General features: G+C 50.1%; 1 protein-coding gene across 1 annotated transcript in view; it reads left to right on the forward strand.

The window, feature by feature from the left end:
* Nucleotides 1-19,380, forward strand: part of DMBT1 (deleted in malignant brain tumors 1) — a 106,284-nt gene that overhangs the window by 19,549 nt on the left and 67,355 nt on the right. Inside the window, exons 3-13 of the mRNA XM_050803012.1 lie at nt 1,319-1,366; nt 3,973-4,020; nt 5,198-5,245; nt 8,772-8,819; nt 11,440-11,763; nt 12,859-12,888; nt 13,832-13,870; nt 14,980-15,303; nt 16,633-16,662; nt 17,575-17,607; nt 18,370-18,699. Coding sequence (XP_050658969.1) covers nt 1,319-1,366; nt 3,973-4,020; nt 5,198-5,245; nt 8,772-8,819; nt 11,440-11,763; nt 12,859-12,888; nt 13,832-13,870; nt 14,980-15,303; nt 16,633-16,662; nt 17,575-17,607; nt 18,370-18,699 — 1,302 coding nt within the window. The remainder of the gene's footprint in view (nt 1-1,318; nt 1,367-3,972; nt 4,021-5,197; nt 5,246-8,771; nt 8,820-11,439; nt 11,764-12,858; nt 12,889-13,831; nt 13,871-14,979; nt 15,304-16,632; nt 16,663-17,574; nt 17,608-18,369; nt 18,700-19,380) is intronic.

Below are 19,380 nucleotides of genomic sequence, written 5' to 3' on the forward strand. Positions count from 1 at the left end.
CTGTCAAGCTGTCCCCACAGCGGATGGCATAACCACGAATGTGGCCACAGGGAAGATGCCGGTGTCATGTGCTCTGGTAGTGTGGATATCACCTTGCTCTGTGTATGTGCAACTCTGAGCCAATATCAACACAGATGAGCACGTGTGTGTATGTATGTGTGTGCTCTGCAGCTTACTTGCTTTGCAGTAAGTCATGTCTTAATTGATATTGGAGGGCAGGTGGTTACTGGCCCATTTCATAGACAATGAAGGTCAAGGGATCATCAGCCTGTCCTGAAGCTGGATGTAGTGGAGGCAGGCTTCAGTCTCAGGCCCCCAGAGCCTGCTGATGCAATCATCTCACGGACTGGTTCTGATGAGCAGCATCACGACCACCCCTGGCCTCGGATACCAAATAAATATCTTCCTAAGTGGCAGTTTCTCCTCCTTTAAAGGCTGAGGAAGATGGGGGGAACTTAAAACATAAATGTATACCAACATCAAATTGAGGAGTAACGCAAAGCATTCTCTTTATTGGGAATTAAATAAAGGATACTTAAAATCCTCAATGGAAAAGAGAACTTCTCCTGGACCCAACCCAGCAAATCTCAGTGCTGATGTCCTTTGTTCACATAGTGCCAGGATGTGCACAAAGACCAAGGGGTTCTTTGATCCACAAATAAACCTCCAAGGACACTGGCCAATGGCGTGCTCCCCAAAGAGGAGTTTTGGGTTAAACTGTCCACTTCTAGAGGAACCGTGGCATTTGCTGTGTGGACTGGCCTGAGCCCATGCCTCTGCGCATGGGATGTGCCCTTGATAATCCAACCACCATGTAGGACTGGGCTCCCCAAGGGGGCATGGTTCTATATGCAGCCACTTTGTGAGTGGTTTAGTTTTGCATTCTGAAAAGGATAGTTTTCTTCAGAAACCACCTTTTTTTCTGGTTGAATCACGTTCTCAGGGATGTTTCAGTGATGGTGAATATTTGTCATTTGAGGGTGTGTTTGAGCTATAGAAACGGCCAGGTGTTATTTGTCATCCAATCTTGTGACTAGGATGGGGCTGTGAATGGACTGGGTGACTTTTTGAATAGAGGCTGTGGCAGCAGAGCAGGTTGGGGGAGGGAAACAAGAGCAAAGGATGCTCGTGCGGCATCCTAGCCCAGCCTGGGGCCATTATGGTGACAGAGGGATTGACAGTCGATTGGCTCTTAGTAATGGAGCCTGCACTTAGGCCCTGTGCTTCCAGTCTTTGCTTGAGAGCTGAGGAAGCCATGGACCAGCCCTTCCCAAGCAAGGGCTACCATTAATGAGCCCCTCCTTTCTCCACCCTGCAGGTACTGTGTTTCCCTCAGAGGCGCTCCTGGAGTCAACTGCAGCAGAAGGTAACATCTACTATGGGGGATCCCTGTGGGCTCATTACCCCACTGCACCCCTAGGTTCATCTCTGATCCAGAAGAGGTGCAGAGGGCATAGAAAGTAGTGAGCTGGCGTCATGTGCTCAGGTAGTGTGGATATCACCTTGCACTGTGTATGTGCAACTCTGAGTCAATATCACCACACATGAGCACGTGTTTGTACACTTGTGTGTGCTCTGCAGTTACTTGCTTTGCTGTAAGTGATGTCTTAGTTGATGTTGGAGGGTAGGTGGCACTGCCCCTATTTCATAGACAATGAAGGTCAAGGGATCATCTGCCTGTCCTTCTGAACCTGGATGTGGTGCAGGCAGGCTTCAGTCTCAGCCCCTCAGAGCCTGCTGATGCAATCACCTCATGGACTAGTTCTGATGAGCAGCATCAGGACCACCCCTGTCCTGCGCTACAAATAAATACCTTCCTAGGGAGAAGTTTCTCCTCTTTTAAAGGCTAAGGAGGATGGGGGAACTGCTGGTCCTTAAGACATAAATGTTTACCAACATCAAATTGAGGAATAACCCAAGGCATTCTCTTTATTGGGAATTAAATGACAAATAAAAGATACTTAATACTCTCGATGGAAAAGAGAACTTCTCCCGGACCTGACCCAGCAAATCCCAGTTCTGATTTCCTTTGTTCACACAGTGCCAGGATGTGTGCAGACACCAAGGGGATTTTTAATCCACAAAGAAACCTCCAAGGACACTGTCCCATGGTGTGATCCCCAAAGAGGAGTTTCTGGTTAAACTGTCTACTTTGAGAGAAACTCTGGCATTTGGAGTGTGGGCTGGACTGAGCCCAGGCTACCATGCTGGGGTGTGCCCTTGATAATCCAACTACCAAGTGGGACTGGGCTCCCCAAGGGGGCATCGTCCCCCATGCAGCCGCTTTGTGAGTGGCTTAGTGTTGCATTCTGGAAAGGTTGGTTTGCTTTCAAAACCACCTTTTTTCTAGTTGAACCACCTTCTCAGGAATATTCCAGTCATGGTGAATATTTGTCATTTGAGGGTGTGTTTGAGCCATAGACACAGTCAGATGTCTTTTGACATTCAATCTTGTGACTAGCCTGGGGTTGTGAATGGACTGGGTAACCTCTTGAATAGAGACTGTGGCAGCAGAGGAGGTGGGGGGTAGGGTAATAATAGTAAAGGATGCTCGTGTGGCATCCTAGCCCAGTCTGGGACCAGTACAATCAATCACAGAGCGATTGGCACATGGTTGGCTTTTAGCAATGGAGCGTGCCCTTAGGCCCTGTGTTTCCAGCCCTTGCTTCAGAGCTGAGGAAGCCATGGACCAACCCTCCCCAAGCAAGGGCTACCATTAATGAGCCCCTCCTTTCTCCACCCTGCAGATACTGTGTTTCCCTCGGAGGCGCTCCTGGAGTCAACTACAGCAGAAGGTAACATCTACTATGGGGGATCCCTGTGGGCTCATTACCCCACTGCACCCCTAGGTTCATCTCTGATCCAGAAGAGGTGCAGAGGGCATAGAAAGTAGTGAGCTGGCGTCATGTGCTCAGGTAGTGTGGATGTCACCTTACACTGTGTATGTGCAACTCTGAGTCAATATCACCACGCATGAGCTCATGTGTATACTTATGAGTGTGCTCTATAGTTTACTTGCTTTGATGTAAGTCATGTCTTAATTGATGTTGGAGGGCAGGTGGTACCGCCCCTTTTCATAGATAGTGCAGGTCAATGGATCATCTGCCTGTCTTTCTGAAGCTGAATGTGGTGGAGGCAGGCTTCAGTCTCAGCACCCCGGAGTCTGCTGATACAATCACCTCATAGACTGGTTCTGATGAGCAGCATCGCGACCACCCCTGGCCTAGGATACCAAGTATATATCTTCCTAAGTGGCAGTTTCTCCTCTTTTAAAGGATGAGGAGGATGGAGGGTTTTTTAAATCCACAAAGAAACCTCCAAGGACACTGTCCCATGGTGTGTTCCCCAAAGAGGAGTTTCTGGTTAAACTGTCTACTTTGAGAGTAACTCTGGCATTTGGAGTGTGGACTGGACTGAGCCCAGGCTACCATGCCTGGGGTGTGCCCTTGATAATCCAGCTACCAAGTGGGACTGGGCTCCCCAAGGGGGCATCGTCCCCCATGCAGCCGCTTTGTGAGTGGCTTAATGTTGCATTCTGGAAAGGTTGGTTTGCTTTCAAAACCACCTTTTTTCTAGTTGAACCACCTTCTCAGGAATATTCCAGTCATGGTGAATATTTGTCATTTGAGGGTGTGTTTGAGCCATAGACACAGTCAGATGTCTTTTGACATTCAATCTTGTGACTAGCCTGGGGTTGTGAATGGACTGGGTAACCTCTTGAATAGAGACTGTGGCAGCAGAGGAGGTGGGGGTAGGGTAATAATAGTAAAGGATGCTCGTGTGGCATCCTAGCTCAGTCTGGGACCAGTACAATCAATCACAGAGCGATTGGCACATGGTTGGCTTTTAGCAATGGAGGGTGCCCTTAGGCCCTGTGTTTCCAGCCCTTGCTTCAGAGCTGAGGAAGCCATGGACCAACCCTCCCCAAGCAAGGGCTACCATTAATGAGCTCCTCCCTTCTCCACCCTGCAGGTACTGTGTTTCCCTCGGAGGCGCTCCTGGAGGCAACTGCAGCAGAAGGTAACATCTACTATGGGGGATCCCTGTGGGCTCATTACCCCACTGCACCCCTAGGTTCATCTCTGATCCAGAAGAGGTGCAGAGGGCATAGAAAGTAGTGAGCTGGCGTCATGTGCTCAGGTAGTGTGGATGTCACCTTACACTGTGTATGTGCAACTCTGAGTCAATATCACCACGCATGAGCTCATGTGTATACTTATGAGTGTGCTCTATAGTTTACTTGCTTTGATGTAAGTCATGTCTTAATTGATGTTGGAGGGCAGGTGGTACCGCCCCTTTTCATAGATAGTGCAGGTCAATGGATCATCTGCCTGTCTTTCTGAAGCTGAATGTGGTGGAGGCAGGCTTCAGTCTCAGCACCCCGGAGTCTGCTGATACAATCACCTCGTAGACTGGTTCTGATGAGCAGCATCGCGACCACCCCTGGCCTAGGATACCAAGTATATATCTTCCTAAGTGGCAGTTTCTCCTCTTTTAAAGGATGAGGAGGATGGAGGGTTTTTTAAATCCACAAAGAAACCTCCAAGGACACTGTCCCATGGTGTGTTCCCCAAAGAGGAGTTTCTGGTTAAACTGTCTACTTTGAGAGTAACTCTGGCATTTGGAGTGTGGGCTGGACTGAGCCCAGGCTACCATGCCTGGGGTGTGCCCTTGATAATCCAGCTACCAAGTGGGACTGGGCTCCCCAAGGGGGCATCGTCCCCCATGCAGCCGCTTTGTGAGTGGCTTAGTGTTGCATTCTGGAAAGGTTGGTTTGCTTTCAAAACCACCTTTTTTCTAGTTGAACCACCTTCTCAGGAATATTCCAGTCATGGTGAATATTTGTCATTTGAGGGTGTGTTTGAGCCATAGACACAGTCAGATGTCTTTTGACATTCAATCTTGTGACTAGCCTGGGGTTGTGAATGGACTGGGTAACCTCTTGAATAGAGACTGTGGCAGCAGAGGAGGTGGGGGTAGGGTAATAATAGTAAGGGATGCTCGTGTGGCATCCTAGCCCAGTCTGGGACCAGTACAATCAATCACAGATCGATTGGCACATGGTTGGCTTTTAGCAATGGAGGGTGCCCTTAGGCCCTGTGTTTCCAGCCCTTGCTTCAGAGCTGAGGAAGCCATGGACCAACCCTCCCCAAGCAAGGGCTACCATTAATGAGCTCCTCCCTTCTCCACCCTGCAGGTACTGTGTTTCCCTCGGAGGCGCTCCTGGAGGCAACTGCAGCAGAAGGTAACATCTACTATGGGGGATCCCTGTGGGCTCATTACCCCACTGCACCCCTAGGTTCATCTCTGATCCAGAAGAGGTGCAGAGGGCATAGAAAGTAGTGAGCTGGCGTCATGTGCTCAGGTAGTGTGGATGTCACCTTACACTGTGTATGTGCAACTCTGAGTCAATATCACCACGCATGAGCTCATGTGTATACTTATGAGTGTGCTCTATAGTTTACTTGCTTTGATGTAAGTCATGTCTTAATTGATGTTGGAGGGCAGGTGGTACCGCCCCTTTTCATAGATAGTGCAGGTCAATGGATCATCTGCCTGTCTTTCTGAAGCTGAATGTGGTGGAGGCAGGCTTCAGTCTCAGCCCCCCGGAGTCTGCTGATACAATCACCTCGTAGACTGGTTCTGATGAGCAGCATCGCGACCACCCCTGGCCTAGGATACCAAGTATATATCTTCCTAAGTGGCAGTTTCTCCTCTTTTAAAGGATGAGGAGGATGGAGGGTTTTTTAAATCCACAAAAGAAACCTCCAAGGACACTGTCCCATGGTGTGTTCCCCAAAGAGGAGTTTCTGGTTAAACTGTCTACTTTGAGAGTAACTCTGGCATTTGGAGTGTGGGCTGGACTGAGCCCAGGCTACCATGCCTGGGGTGTGCCCTTGATAATCCAGCTACCAAGTGGGACTGGGCTCCCCAAGGGGGCATCGTCCCCCATGCAGCCGCTTTGTGAGTGGCTTAGTGTTGCATTCTGGAAAGGTTGGTTTGCTTTCAAAACCACCTTTTTTCTAGTTGAACCACCTTCTCAGGAATATTCCAGTCATGGTGAATATTTGTCATTTGAGGGTGTGTTTGAGCCATAGACACAGTCAGATGTCTTTTGACATTCAATCTTGTGACTAGCCTGGGGTTGTGAATGGACTGGGTAACCTCTTGAATAGAGACTGTGGCAGCAGAGGAGGTGGGGGTAGGGTAATAATAGTAAAGGATGCTCGTGTGGCATCCTAGCCCAGTCTGGGACCAGTACAATCAATCACAGAGCGATTGGCACATGGTTGGCTTTTAGCAATGGAGGGTGCCCTTAGGCCCTGTGTTTCCAGCCCTTGCTTCAGAGCTGAGGAAGCCATGGACCAACCCTCCCCAAGCAAGGGCTACCATTAATGAGCTCCTCCCTTCTCCACCCTGCAGGTACTGTGTTTCCCTCGGAGGCGCTCCTGGAGGCAACTGCAGCAGAAGGTAACATCTACTATGGGGGATCCCTGTGGGCTCATTACCCCACTGCACCCCTAGGTTCATCTCTGATCCAGAAGAGGTGCAGAGGGCATAGAAAGTAGTGAGCTGGCGTCATGTGCTCAGGTAGTGTGGATGTCACCTTACACTGTGTATGTGCAACTCTGAGTCAATATCACCACGCATGAGCTCATGTGTATACTTATGAGTGTGCTCTATAGTTTACTTGCTTTGATGTAAGTCATGTCTTAATTGATGTTGGAGGGCAGGTGGTACCGCCCCTTTTCATAGATAGTGCAGGTCAATGGATCATCTGCCTGTCTTTCTGAAGCTGAATGTGGTGGAGGCAGGCTTCAGTCTCAGCCCCCCGGAGTCTGCTGATACAATCACCTCGTAGACTGGTTCTGATGAGCAGCATCGCGACCACCCCTGGCCTAGGATACCAAGTATATATCTTCCTAAGTGGCAGTTTCTCCTCTTTTAAAGGATGAGGAGGATGGAGGGTTTTTTAAATCCACAAAGAAACCTCCAAGGACACTGTCCCATGGTGTGTTCCCCAAAGAGGAGTTTCTGGTTAAACTGTCTACTTTGAGAGTAACTCTGGCATTTGGAGTGTGGGCTGGACTGAGCCCAGGCTACCATGCCTGGGGTGTGCCCTTGATAATCCAGCTACCAAGTGGGACTGGGCTCCCCAAGGGGGCATCGTCCCCCATGCAGCCGCTTTGTGAGTGGCTTAGTGTTGCATTCTGGAAAGGTTGGTTTGCTTTCAAAACCACCTTTTTTCTAGTTGAACCACCTTCTCAGGAATATTCCAGTCATGGTGAATATTTGTCATTTGAGGGTGTGTTTGAGCCATAGACACAGTCAGATGTCTTTTGACATTCAATCTTGTGACTAGCCTGGGGTTGTGAATGGACTGGGTAACCTCTTGAATAGAGACTGTGGCAGCAGAGGAGGTGGGGGTAGGGTAATAATAGTAAAGGATGCTCGTGTGGCATCCTAGCCCAGTCTGGGACCAGTACAATCAATCACAGAGCGATTGGCACATGGTTGGCTTTTAGCAATGGAGGGTGCCCTTAGGCCCTGTGTTTCCAGCCCTTGCTTCAGAGCTGAGGAAGCCATGGACCAACCCTCCCCAAGCAAGGGCTACCATTAATGAGCTCCTCCCTTCTCCACCCTGCAGGTACTGTGTTTCCCTCGGAGGCGCTCCTGGAGGCAACTGCAGCAGAAGGTAACATCTACTATGGGGGATCCCTGTGGGCTCATTACCCCACTGCACCCCTAGGTTCATCTCTGATCCAGAAGAGGTGCAGAGGGCATAGAAAGTAGTGAGCTGGCGTCATGTGCTCAGGTAGTGTGGATGTCACCTTACACTGTGTATGTGCAACTCTGAGTCAATATCACCACGCATGAGCTCATGTGTATACTTATGAGTGTGCTCTATAGTTTACTTGCTTTGATGTAAGTCATGTCTTAATTGATGTTGGAGGGCAGGTGGTACCGCCCCTTTTCATAGATAGTGCAGGTCAATGGATCATCTGCCTGTCTTTCTGAAGCTGAATGTGGTGGAGGCAGGCTTCAGTCTCAGCACCCCGGAGTCTGCTGATACAATCACCTCGTAGACTGTTTCTGATGAACAGCATCGCGACCACCCCTGGCCTAGGATACCAAATATCTTCCTGAGTGGCAGTTTCTCCTCTTTTAAAGGATGAGGAGGATGGAGGGTTTTTTAAATCCACAAAGAAACCTCCAAGGACACTGTCCTATGGTGTGTTCCCCAAAGAGGAGTTTCTGGTTAAACTGTCTACTTCGAGAGCAACTCTGGCATTTGGAGTGTGGGCTGGACTGAGCCCAGGCTACCATGCTGGGGTGTGTCCTTGATAATCCAGCTACCAAGTGGGACTGGGCTCCCCAAGGGGGCATCGTCCTCCATGCAGCCGCTTTGTGAGTGGCTTTATGTTGCATTCTGGAAAGGATTGGTTTGCTTTCGAAACTTCCTTTTTTCTAGTTGAACCACCTTCTCAGGAATATTCCAGTCATGGTGAATATTTGTCATTTGAGGGTGTGTTTTGTCATTTGAGGAGGTGGGGATAGGGTAATAAGAATAAAGGATGCTCATGTGGCATCCTAGCCAGCCTGGGACCAGTACAATGACAGAGCGATTGGCAAATGGTTGGCTTTTAGCAATGGAGGGTGCCCTTCGGCACTGTGTTTCCAGCCCTTGCTTCAGCGCTGAGGAAGCCATGGACCAACCCTCCCCAAGTGAGGGCTACCATTAATGAGCTCCTCCTTTCTCCACCCTGCAGGTTCTGTGTTTCCTACAGAGGCGCCCCTGGAGTCAACTGCAGCAGAAGGTAACGTCTACTATGAGGGATCCCTGTGGGCTCATTACCACTCTGCACCCCTAGGTTCATCTCTGATTCAGATGAGGTGCAGAGGTCCTAGAAAGTAGGGTGCTTAGCTCCCAAGAGGGGCCCTTCCACATAAGGCCTTAGGTCTGAACAGGTATCTCTTGCATCGATCGTGTCTGAGACTGAGGAGGAATCAACTTGAAGATACATCTCCAAGGAGTTCTCAGTGGACTCTTGTTTCTAGAGATTCTGTTATCCTTGCTTGTTGCTCGCTCCTGTGTTCCTCACCCAGCTGTGCTCATCTCTGGCCAGCCTATGGTGCTGGATCTCTGGCTACAGGGCCTTGAGAGGCAGGTGCCTACCTGCTAAACGTAGCCAAATTGCTAGGACAGCATCCTTGCCCTTGCCCTTTCTTTAAGCCCATGTTAGGCCACCCTTGTTTCTTCTTAACAGAGAGAAATCACAGTCCTTCAACTCATGGGCATCAGAGGTCATGTACTTCCCCCTTGGGTACCTCCAGTGAGAAATCTGGGAGACATAGTCAATACAGCCTGGGATTCTGGCAGTCTGGGCTTTGGGAAGGGAAGTCACTTCCCATTTCCCATGGGAAACCTTGGCCCTAGGAGAAGCTCAAGGACAACATTCTCACCAAAGCCTCTGCCCTGCCGAGGGTTGGCATGCAGCAGTTGGGAATGCAATGTACACGCATCAGGCCCTCCCATTCCTCAGGTCATCTCTTTCCTCTCCCTCTGGCCCATGGGGTGAGGCCTGACTTAACCTCTTTCTCTTTCCTATGATTAAGGACACAGAAGACACTAGAAATGAGGGTGAGACTGGCTTTATTCTGACTTAGCCATGTCCCTTACCAAGATTCCCACATTTTCTTATTTGCAGCAGCTATAAGAGGAGAATCTGTTCCTTCCTCTGGAGTGGTTTCCCCTGAGGACCCTGTTACATGTTAAGAACCACATCTTGGCCTGACAAGCCCTTTGGTATAACTGGTCCAGCCAAGGATGGGAGCAAGAGGGTGGAGGGATTTGGCTGATCTGCCTGTCACACAGGATTGCAGATAGGACTTACTCGGAGTTGCTCTTATCAGGAACTCCAGTGTCAAGTGGGAGTCACATTTCTTCTAGATATAGAGACCTCATGTGGAAGCCCAGTGGAGAGCTCAGACAGAAGCTGAGTGCTGTGGCTGCAGTGGGTTAAGGGTAACTCTCAGGTCACTTCCTCTCCAAGCCCCAGTTCTTGTAGGTCAGTTCTTGTAGGTGCCCTGGACAAATTCCAGGGCTCCGGAGCAATTCAAAAACAGAGATTCCAAGCCAGTATCTTACTTAAAGGGGAATATTAGAAGCATTTCCACTAGTGTGAAAAACAAGGCAAGTATGCCCTCCATCCCCACTGCTGTTCAATGTCATACTGGAGGTAGTAGCCAATGCAATTAGAGAAGAGAAATCAATTAGAGGCATAATAATGAGAAAAGTTATTTTTGCATCCCTCTCCTGGAGTTCTGTATAGGATACATGTAGACATATCAGAATCAGAGTGAGTATGTTGGTACAGAAATATTTCCTCCACAAGCAGCCCTTTAGAATTGAAGAACTCAGTGCCAGACAGGTTTCTTGACTTTCCCAAAGTTACACAGCAAGACAATATCCAGATCAGGAGTGATGGCTTCTCAGCAGATCCTAGTTTACTTTTAGCCCATGAGTGTCCTCAGAGGAGGTCTAATTATATATATATATATATATTTTTTTTTTTTTTGATTTTGTTTTTCATCTTCTACAATTGGCAAATGCAGAGACTACCACCACAAATACCGAGTCTACTGTTGTGACAGATAATCAGTAATTTTGAGTCTGTTTCTGTTATGTCATGATGCCAACTATATCCATGGGCTTTACTGTTATTCAGGAAAAGTTTTAGGGAATGGGATGGGAGGGAATGTTGTGAGTACACAGTGACCTGGATCCCAGAGGTCAGCTAGAGTGAAGCTTCCTTCATTGCCCATGCTCCTGGGAGTAGGGAGAAATCAGTCAGAATGTGGCATCTCCAAGAGCCTGTGTGCTTTGGAAGCAGAGACCAGTGGGATCAGTCTCCAGTTCAGAGTGACAACCCAGCTCCCCCATCTCCACAGCTCTGTGCTGACCCCAGCCATCCTGGCCCTGAGGAAGGCTATAAGGCCAGGAAGATCACATGCAAAATGTGCTCCAAGCCAACCTTAGAGCTACAGATACACATCAGAGCTCCTTCCAGGACATCCTGATGTCATCACGCTGCTCTTCAGTGTGGGATGTTATGTGTCCCCTGTCTGAGTGAATCAGGCAGAGCCCATGGTCTGCTTAGAGAAGGGTCTTGTGTATCTCTAGGCCCCTTCCAGGATGCAGATTAGGTGGAGTCTTTTATTCTCCTCCAGCAGAAGCTCTAAGACTTGGGTTTGGGCCAAGCAGTCACTGTCCTCTTCCCCATGAAGAACTCTAACCTTAAGGCACGTTAGAGCCCAGCCTAGTTAGAGATTCTCTCAAAGATATTTGCCTGTGGGAAAGACCCTGAATACCCTGCAGGCCCTGAGACCTTGTCTCTCAGTAGGAGTGTACAAGAGAAATTCTGCACCTTCCTCTAGGATCTGATTATGATTTGGCCCTGAGACTGGTGAATGGAGATGGCAGGTGTCAGGGCCGGGTGGAGGTCCTGTATCAAGGCTCCTGGGGCACCGTGTGTGATGACAGCTGGGACACCAATGATGCCAACGTGGTCTGCAGGCAGCTGGGTTGTGGCTGGGCCATGTCAGCTCCAGGAAATGCCTGGTTTGGCCAGGGCTCAGGACCCATTGTCCTGGATGACGTGCGCTGCTCAGGGTACGAGTCCTACCTGTGGAGCTGCCCCCACAATGGCTGGCTCTCCCATAACTGTGGCCATAGTGAAGATGCTGGTGTTATCTGCTCAGGTGGGCATCAAAGATCTCTGGAGGGTCAGGTGTGGTGGCTCACAACTGTAATCCCAGCACTTTGGGAGGATGAGGCAGGCAGATTGCTTGAGCTCAGGTGTTCAAGACCAGTTCTGGGCAAGATGGCAAACCCCGTCTCTATTAAAAAAAGAAAATCACTTGGGCCCATTCTGGGGACAGACTGTATTCAGAGAATATAGTGACAAACAGGTTTCTCACTCCAGGGCCCCTGCCCAAGACTTTCCTGGTTATCTGGTGGCTCTGGAGTTTAGTTGGGGCAACTGGCCTGTGGGTACAATGCCATGGTCAGCACGGATCCCCAAGCTGCAAGCAGTGCCCCAACATTGGTTTGGGGGTGACTGAGGCACCGGTGTTCAGACACAGGGTCCAGCATGCTGACATCAGAAATAACGAGCTTTTTATTCTGCTCTAGGAACGTCCGCATAACTCATACCCCTGTTTTCCCCGATGCTCCTTCTCAGGGATGGCATGTTTCAGGGACCTGGTTGGTGAAACCTCCCCTCCCCTTGAACACCGTATTACCTTGAGTGCTGTCAGCCACTGACCCAGAGGGAAGGATGCATTTGTAAATAGTTCACTTATGATTGCTGTGAAGAGAGGCAGGGAAGTGGGGTAAGGGTGGGAGGATGTCAGTGAGTCACAAATGGTGGGCTCACATGCGAGCTCAGCGTGGGGAGCAGGGGGACCTCCCAGAGGATCACCAAGAATCCACGTCAAACCTCAGACTCATTGCCGCTCAAGGGTGGAGAGTTAGGGTCTTCATCCACTCATTGCTTAGAGTGGCTGTTTGCTGCTCCCTGGGTGTTGATACTGAGGTTGTTGTGGCCAGTTCCAGGCACCGAAGTGACCTTCATATCCCTGGAGAGTGAGCCGCAGGCACAGAGATGGAGGCAATGCCGGGGGCTGTAGGTTCCCTGAGGGACTGAGGGCTTCACGGTGGGCACTGGCAGGGCCCACTTGGTGGACATGTGATGGGCATCAGCTGAGGGTGTGGCTACCCCAAGTCACTTCAACCTTAACTCTAGTTGGAGTCACTGAGTGTTTGGTGTCTAATGTTGCTATTTTTTCTCATAGCTGCCCAGCCTCAGTCGACGCTCAGGCCAGGTGAGTCCCCAGAATCCTTCCTCGGGATACCCCTTTCTGCTTGGTTACCCCTTCCCCAATCCACAGAGCCTTCCTGCTTCTCTGCAGATACTCTCGGGCATGTTATTTTCACCCCAGCTCTATAACTGAGACCCTAGCATGGTGCTTCTTAAGCACACGTAGGATTCAGCTTCTGCCTTCTCTTCAATCCATCTCAGCTTTCATCATATAGTTCCATGCTGTCCCAATGGAAAACCCTTACAGGTTCAGAAAGAAGCCACCTGTTTAATGAGCTTTGGCCCCTTTATGTTCTGGGCTGACATAACCTTTCTGAGAATTGAGGGTGAGACCCTCTAATGTTCTGTTGAAGGCAAGGTCAGTATAGGCCTGATACCCGCATCTCTCACTACTTGAAAGACCCTTGAAAGACCCCCAGATTCTGCAGGGCCATGTCTGCATTCAGAAGAGGCAGAGGCCATGCTCAGGTGAGAGAGAGGCTAAGAAATGTTTCTGGTGCCTTCACTTACCAGGAAACCTGATATCCCCCGGGTGGGCCCGCTAGTCCCCCGAATATTTTAGCTGCAAGTGTCAAGACTTGGCAGTGGTGTCAGATGAGTCAGACAGTCCATGTGTCAGTGGATGGTGGGGGATGGAGGTGGCGAAGGTTTCCTAATTGAGAAGAGGTCATCCTTGTCTCAGAGAGAGATGGAAGGGCCTGCATGGTGTCCTTTGTCCCTGAATGAGTTCTGTGGGCAGGAGACCTGGGCAGACACATGGGGAGCAAGTGGCTGGACCTGGGAGTGGAATTGTTTTCACAACCATGTCCTAGGAAATGCCCGGTTTGGCCAGGGCTCAGGACCCATTGTCCTGGATGATGTGTGCTGCCTGGTCCAGAGAACTGCTTGTTTTTTACCTTTTTCCCTTCAAATCCAATTGTATCCTTTCTCTTTGTTGCTGTTTACAGACAGTTGGCCTGTCAGGACATCACCTGTACCCACAGAAGGTAAAGAATCCTCTCAACACTCCCTGGGGCTCACTTTCTACCTCTGCATACACTTCGGAGTTCATAGTTCACTTATGATTGCCATGAAGAGAGGTGGGGAAGTAGGCTAAGGGTGGGAGGATGGCAGCAGGTGATAAACAGTTGGCTCAACAGTGAGCTGGGCACTAGGAACAGGAGTAGGACCTCCCAGAAGATCATTAGGAATCATTAGGCTCACGATAGGATGAGGCTCAAGGTGGGCCCTTGCTTCTTCATGTTTCTGTGGGTTGGGTAGGGAGGAAGCTGGAGTCTCTGAAGACCCAGAACTAGATGTGATGTTGGAGAGTGGAGGGTGCTGGTGACCTATCTCCTGTGGGATCCTGTTCCAAGTGGTCAGGAAAGATCCTCATCTGTGTGCTCAGGACAAGCCTTGGGGGTCTCCCTAATCCTACGGGGACCTCATCCCTGCCATCTCTGGTACTTTCCCAGTCAGCCAGACAGGACCATGCTCCTGAATAAGGGAGGGGTCTGGGCCTGCCATCTGCAGCTGAGAAGCTCCATCCTCTGTGTACCCAACTAGATAGTGGGATATCCATTCCTATCACCTCCACTGGGGTCACAGGTGCTTCCCCAGAAGTTGAGCATCCATAGACCTGGGCAGAGTAGGCTGTCAGTGCTACTTTCACTATAATTAAGCCTAATCTCTGGCTTCATTATGCAAAGGTGACTGCCTGCCTGGGTGACTTAGTTCATTAGGAAATGCCCTGAGTGTGGAACTTGCCCTAGATTGTTAGGGGTCTAGGCCTGCCATTTGTAGCTGTGTAGCTCCATCCTGTCTGCCCCCAGAGTGGGGAGTGGGGTGTCCATTCCTGGCCCCTCCTCTGGGATGTCATACATGCTTACCCATAACTTCAGCTTTTATAGACTTGAGTAGAATAGGGCATCACTTTTTCCACTATGACAAAGCTTAACCTCTGGGTATGGTAATCTTCAGTCGTGACTGCGTGTCCTGGTGACATTGGCATTTGTATTCAAACTTGACTACTTTGCCTACTGCTCTGAGTGTTGTACATGCCTTATCCTTGACCTCATCATAGAGATGGATGAAGGGTTCTTGTGTTCCCCTGTAGGATCTGAATCCAGTTTGGCCCTGAGGCTGGTGAATGGAGGTGACAGGTGTCAGGGCCGAGTGGAGGTCCTATACCGAGGCTCCTGGGGCACCGTGTGTGATGACTCCTGGGACACCAGTGACGCCAATGTGGTCTGCAGGCAGCTGGGCTGTGGCTGGGCCACGTCAGCCCCAGGAAATGCCCGGTTTGGCCAGGGCTCAGGACCCATTGTCCTGGATGACGTGCGCTGCTCAGGACAGGAGTCCTACTTGTGGAGCTGCCCCCACAATGGCTGGCTCTCCCACAACTGTGGCCACAGTGAAGATGCTGGTGTCATCTGCTCAGGTGGGTCTCCAAGACCTTGGGCTCCCTCTCTTGGAGTAGATTTTGCTCAAGAAGCAAGATCTCATGATGCTCTGATCTCCTCACTCAGAGCTTTTTCAACCTTTCCTATATTTCTAATATCTCCTTAGCTCTCTGCTAGGAAACAGCGTGAGTGTTCATTGCCAGGTTTTGAGGAGGTCAGGCAGGACAATGGCCAAAGTTAAATAAGGGTCACACCTTTGTTCACCGAAGCAGCACAAGCAGAGGGAAAAAACGAAAGCGCCAGGTCTTTGCCTTTTAGTGTGGCTGGAAAGGAATAGCTTGGGCAGGTTTGTTCAGCTCAGCTTCTGCTGAGGGCCTCGGGCTACTCGTACTCCTGGCAGAAGAGGATGGGGAACTGGCCTGGGCAGAGGTCACATGGTGAGGGAGGAAGCAAGAGAGGGCAAGAGGGAAGGCCCAGGCTCTTTTCAACCACCAACTCTTGCTAGGAACTAAGAGAAGAACTCATCCCTCACCAGGAGGGCAGTAAGTTATTCATGAAGGGTGGGTCTCCATGACCCAGACATGGCGCATCAGGCCTCAACTCTAAACTTGGGGATCCAATTGCAATATGACACTTGGACGTGACAAGCCTCCAAAGTATAGCACTCTGGTTCTCCAGGGTTCCAACTTTCCCCTACTGAAAGATTTTGCATAAGGGTTACGTGGATGAAGCACATATAGGGGATGGGGGAGGGACTGTCTCACTGGAAGGAGCCCAGAACCAAAGGCTCCTGCTAGGAACTGCGGTCTTCTGCTTAGGCCCAATAAGGTGGTGTCTTAATAGAGACACAAGGCTAGGAGTGCAGATCTGTGTCTGTCCGTGTCTGGTCTGGGATTTGGGCACTGTGAGTCCTTGACCACAACTCCCTCCAGAGCACTGCAGTGTTGTGCCTGTGCACCAGTCTGGTGTGGAGTGTGCAGTTCCCATGAGGTCTGCTGGGCAAAGCCTTATTATGAATGCCTGTTGGCTGGGCTGGAAGATCACAGGCAGGACTTTGGCTGGAGTGGCCTCCTCACATTTTTTGACTCAGGGACTGCTAAGATGTGCAAGGGAGAGTGTTGGTTTTGTGTCAACCTGATTACTATTGGCAGACACAAAGTTAATCACTTTGGAGTTGGCAATAGTGGACAGGATCTGCCTAGACACCTTCCAAGGAGCATCTCTGTGGGGATGTGCATGGCAATACCCCTCCCTCTGTGATGGAGACCTAGGGTGGACTGAAGGCATGACCTGTTTAGTTCCTTCCACCTTTGTTCTGGTTTTGCCATCTTCGTAGTGCATCTGATCTGACCTCCTCTTTCTCACAGCTGCCCAGTCCTGGTCGACGCCCAAGCCAGGTGATTCCCCAGTGTCCTTCCTTGGGATGTCCCTCTTCTTTCTGCACAATTATCCCTTTCTGCACTCCACAGAGCCCTCATTCTTCTCAGAGTGGATACTTCAGGGCATATGATTTTCCCTTGCTCTGTAACTGAGACCCCAGCATGGCACTTCTAAACCAGACCTAGGGTTCAGGAGGCTTCTGTCTTCTGTTCCATTTATCTCAGCTTTCGTGAAGCAGTTTCATATTGTCCCAATGACCAACCCTTAGAGGTTTAGAAAGTGGCCTCATATTTAATTAGCTTTGGTCCTTTTCTATTCAGAGCTGATATGACCTTCCTGAGAATTGAGTGATTGCCAAAGTCTCCTGGGAAGCCAATATCAGTCAATAAACATGACTTCTGCCATGGGCAAGCAATGTCAGTGCAGGCCTAATACCTCCATTCCTCACTCCTTCAAACACCTCAGATTCTGCAGGGCCACATCTGCATCTAGAAGAGGCATAGGCCATGCTCGGGCAGGGAGAGGGATAATAAATATTTCTGGCAATTCCACGTACCAGGAAACTTGATACCCCTTGGTTAGCTCCTTGGTTCCCCTAACATTTTAGCTCGAACTAGTAGAGTCTCAGCAATGGTGTCAAATATGCCTGTTAGTCCATGTGTCAGTGCATGGAACAGGCTAACCCTTTGTGACTGAGAAGAGGACATCCCACACTTCAGAGATAGGAGGGATCGAACTAGTCTTCCATCAGGCCTATGTCCCTTGCCGAGCTTGTTGAGCTGAAGACTTGGGCAGACACATAGGGAACAAGTGGCAGGAACCAGAAGTGGGGTAGTTTTCATGATGCTTGCCTTGTCCGGAGACCTTTCCTTTTGGGGCTTTTCATCCTCAGGTTTAACTCTAGCCTTTGTCTTTGTTGCAATTTATAGACGCGTTGCCAACCACCACCTTACCGGCATCGACAGTAGATAAATAGTCCTCTCACTCCTCCCTAGGGCTCGCTCTCTACCTCTGGACAAATGTTTTGTCTGAAAATGATAGAATGAGGGTCAAGGAGGGCCCATCTCTTTTTCATGTCCCTGCGGGTTGCGGGGGAGGAAGGTAGAGTCTGTGGGGACCCAGCTCTGGGTCTGATGTTGGAGGCTGGAGGTTGCTGGTGACTTGTCTCCTGTGGAATCCTGTTCCAACTGGTCAGGAAAGATCTTCATCCAGGTGCTGAGGAAAAGCCCTGGAGGATTCCCTAATCCTACTAAGACCTCATTCCTGTCCCTCAGCCCATGCATTGCAGAGGTGTGAAAAGTCAGTGAAAGTGACTGTCCCCGCACCTGTCTGGCCAAGGCCTTGTCATACCTGTGAAATTTTCAGAAGCCAGAAAGGACCATAGAATTGCCACCAAGCTCCTGAGCATGGGGAGGGTCTCGCCTGCCAACTGTAGCTGTGTAGCTCTGTCCTGGGTGTGCCCAAGTTAGGGAATGGAGTATCCATTCCTTTTAACTCCAGTGGGATCACAGGTGCTTCCCCAAAACTTGAGCCTTCATAAACCCAGACAGAAAAGGGTGTCACTGCTCCTTCAACTTTGATGAAGCTGAATCTCTGGTTGCAGTCATATTCAAAGGTGACTGCCTGCTCAGGTGACTTTAGCCATTAGGATGTGCCTTGAGTGTGGAACATTCCTTAGATCCTTGACCTCCTGATAGGGATGGATGAAGGGTTCTTCTGTTCCCCTGTAGGACCTGAATCCAGTTTGGCCCTGAGGCTGGTGAATGGAGGTGACAGATGTCAGGGCCGAGTGGAGGTCCTATACCGAGGCTCCTGGGGCACTGTGTGTGATGACAGCTGGGACACCAATGATGCCAGTGTGGTCTGCAGGCAGCTGGGCTGTGGCTGGGCCACATCAGCCCCAGGAAGTGCCCGGTTTGGCCAGGGCTCAGGACCCATTGTCCTGGATGATGTGCGCTGCTCAGGGAATGAGTCGTACCTGTGGAACTGCCCCCACAATGGCTGGCTCTCCCACAACTGTGGCCATCATGAAGACGCTGGTGTCATCTGCACAGGTGGGTCTCCAAGACTTTGGGTCTCCTCTCTTGGGGTAGATTTTGCTCAGGAAATGAGGTCTTAATATGTTCTAATCTCCTCACTCAGAGCTTTTTCAATATTTCCTATATTTCTGATATCTCCTTAGCTCTCTCCTAGGAAACTGCGTGAGTCTTTACCACATTGCCAGGTTTTGAGGAGGTCAGAGAGGACAATGGGCCAAAGTGAAATAAGGGTCACACCTTTGTTCACTGAGGCAGCACAAGCAGAGGGAGAAGACAAAAGCACCAGGTCTTTGCCTTTTAGTGTGGCTGGAAAGGAATAGCTGGGGCCAGGTTGTTCATGAAGATAGAGGTTGATTTGAGTCGTGACTTTGCAGGCTGCATAGGAGCATGGTGCAGGCATCTGCTCAGCTTTTGCTGTGGGCCTCAGGCTGCTTGTACTCCTGGTAGAAGGGGATGGGGAGCTGGCTTGGGCAGAGGTCACATGGTGAGGGAGGAAGCAAGAGAGAGCAAGAGGGAGGGCCCAGACTCTTTTCAACCACCAGCTCTTGCTAGGAACTAAGAGAAGAACTCATCCCTGACCAGGGAGGTCACTAAGTGATTCATGAAGTGTTGGCCTCTATGACCCAGACGTGGGACATCAGGCCTCACCTGTATACTTGGGGATCCAATCCCAACATGAGTCTTGGAGGGGATAAG

This window comes from Macaca thibetana, chromosome 9, assembly GCF_024542745.1.
Source record: "Macaca thibetana thibetana isolate TM-01 chromosome 9, ASM2454274v1, whole genome shotgun sequence".
NCBI lineage: Eukaryota > Metazoa > Chordata > Mammalia > Primates > Cercopithecidae > Macaca > Macaca thibetana.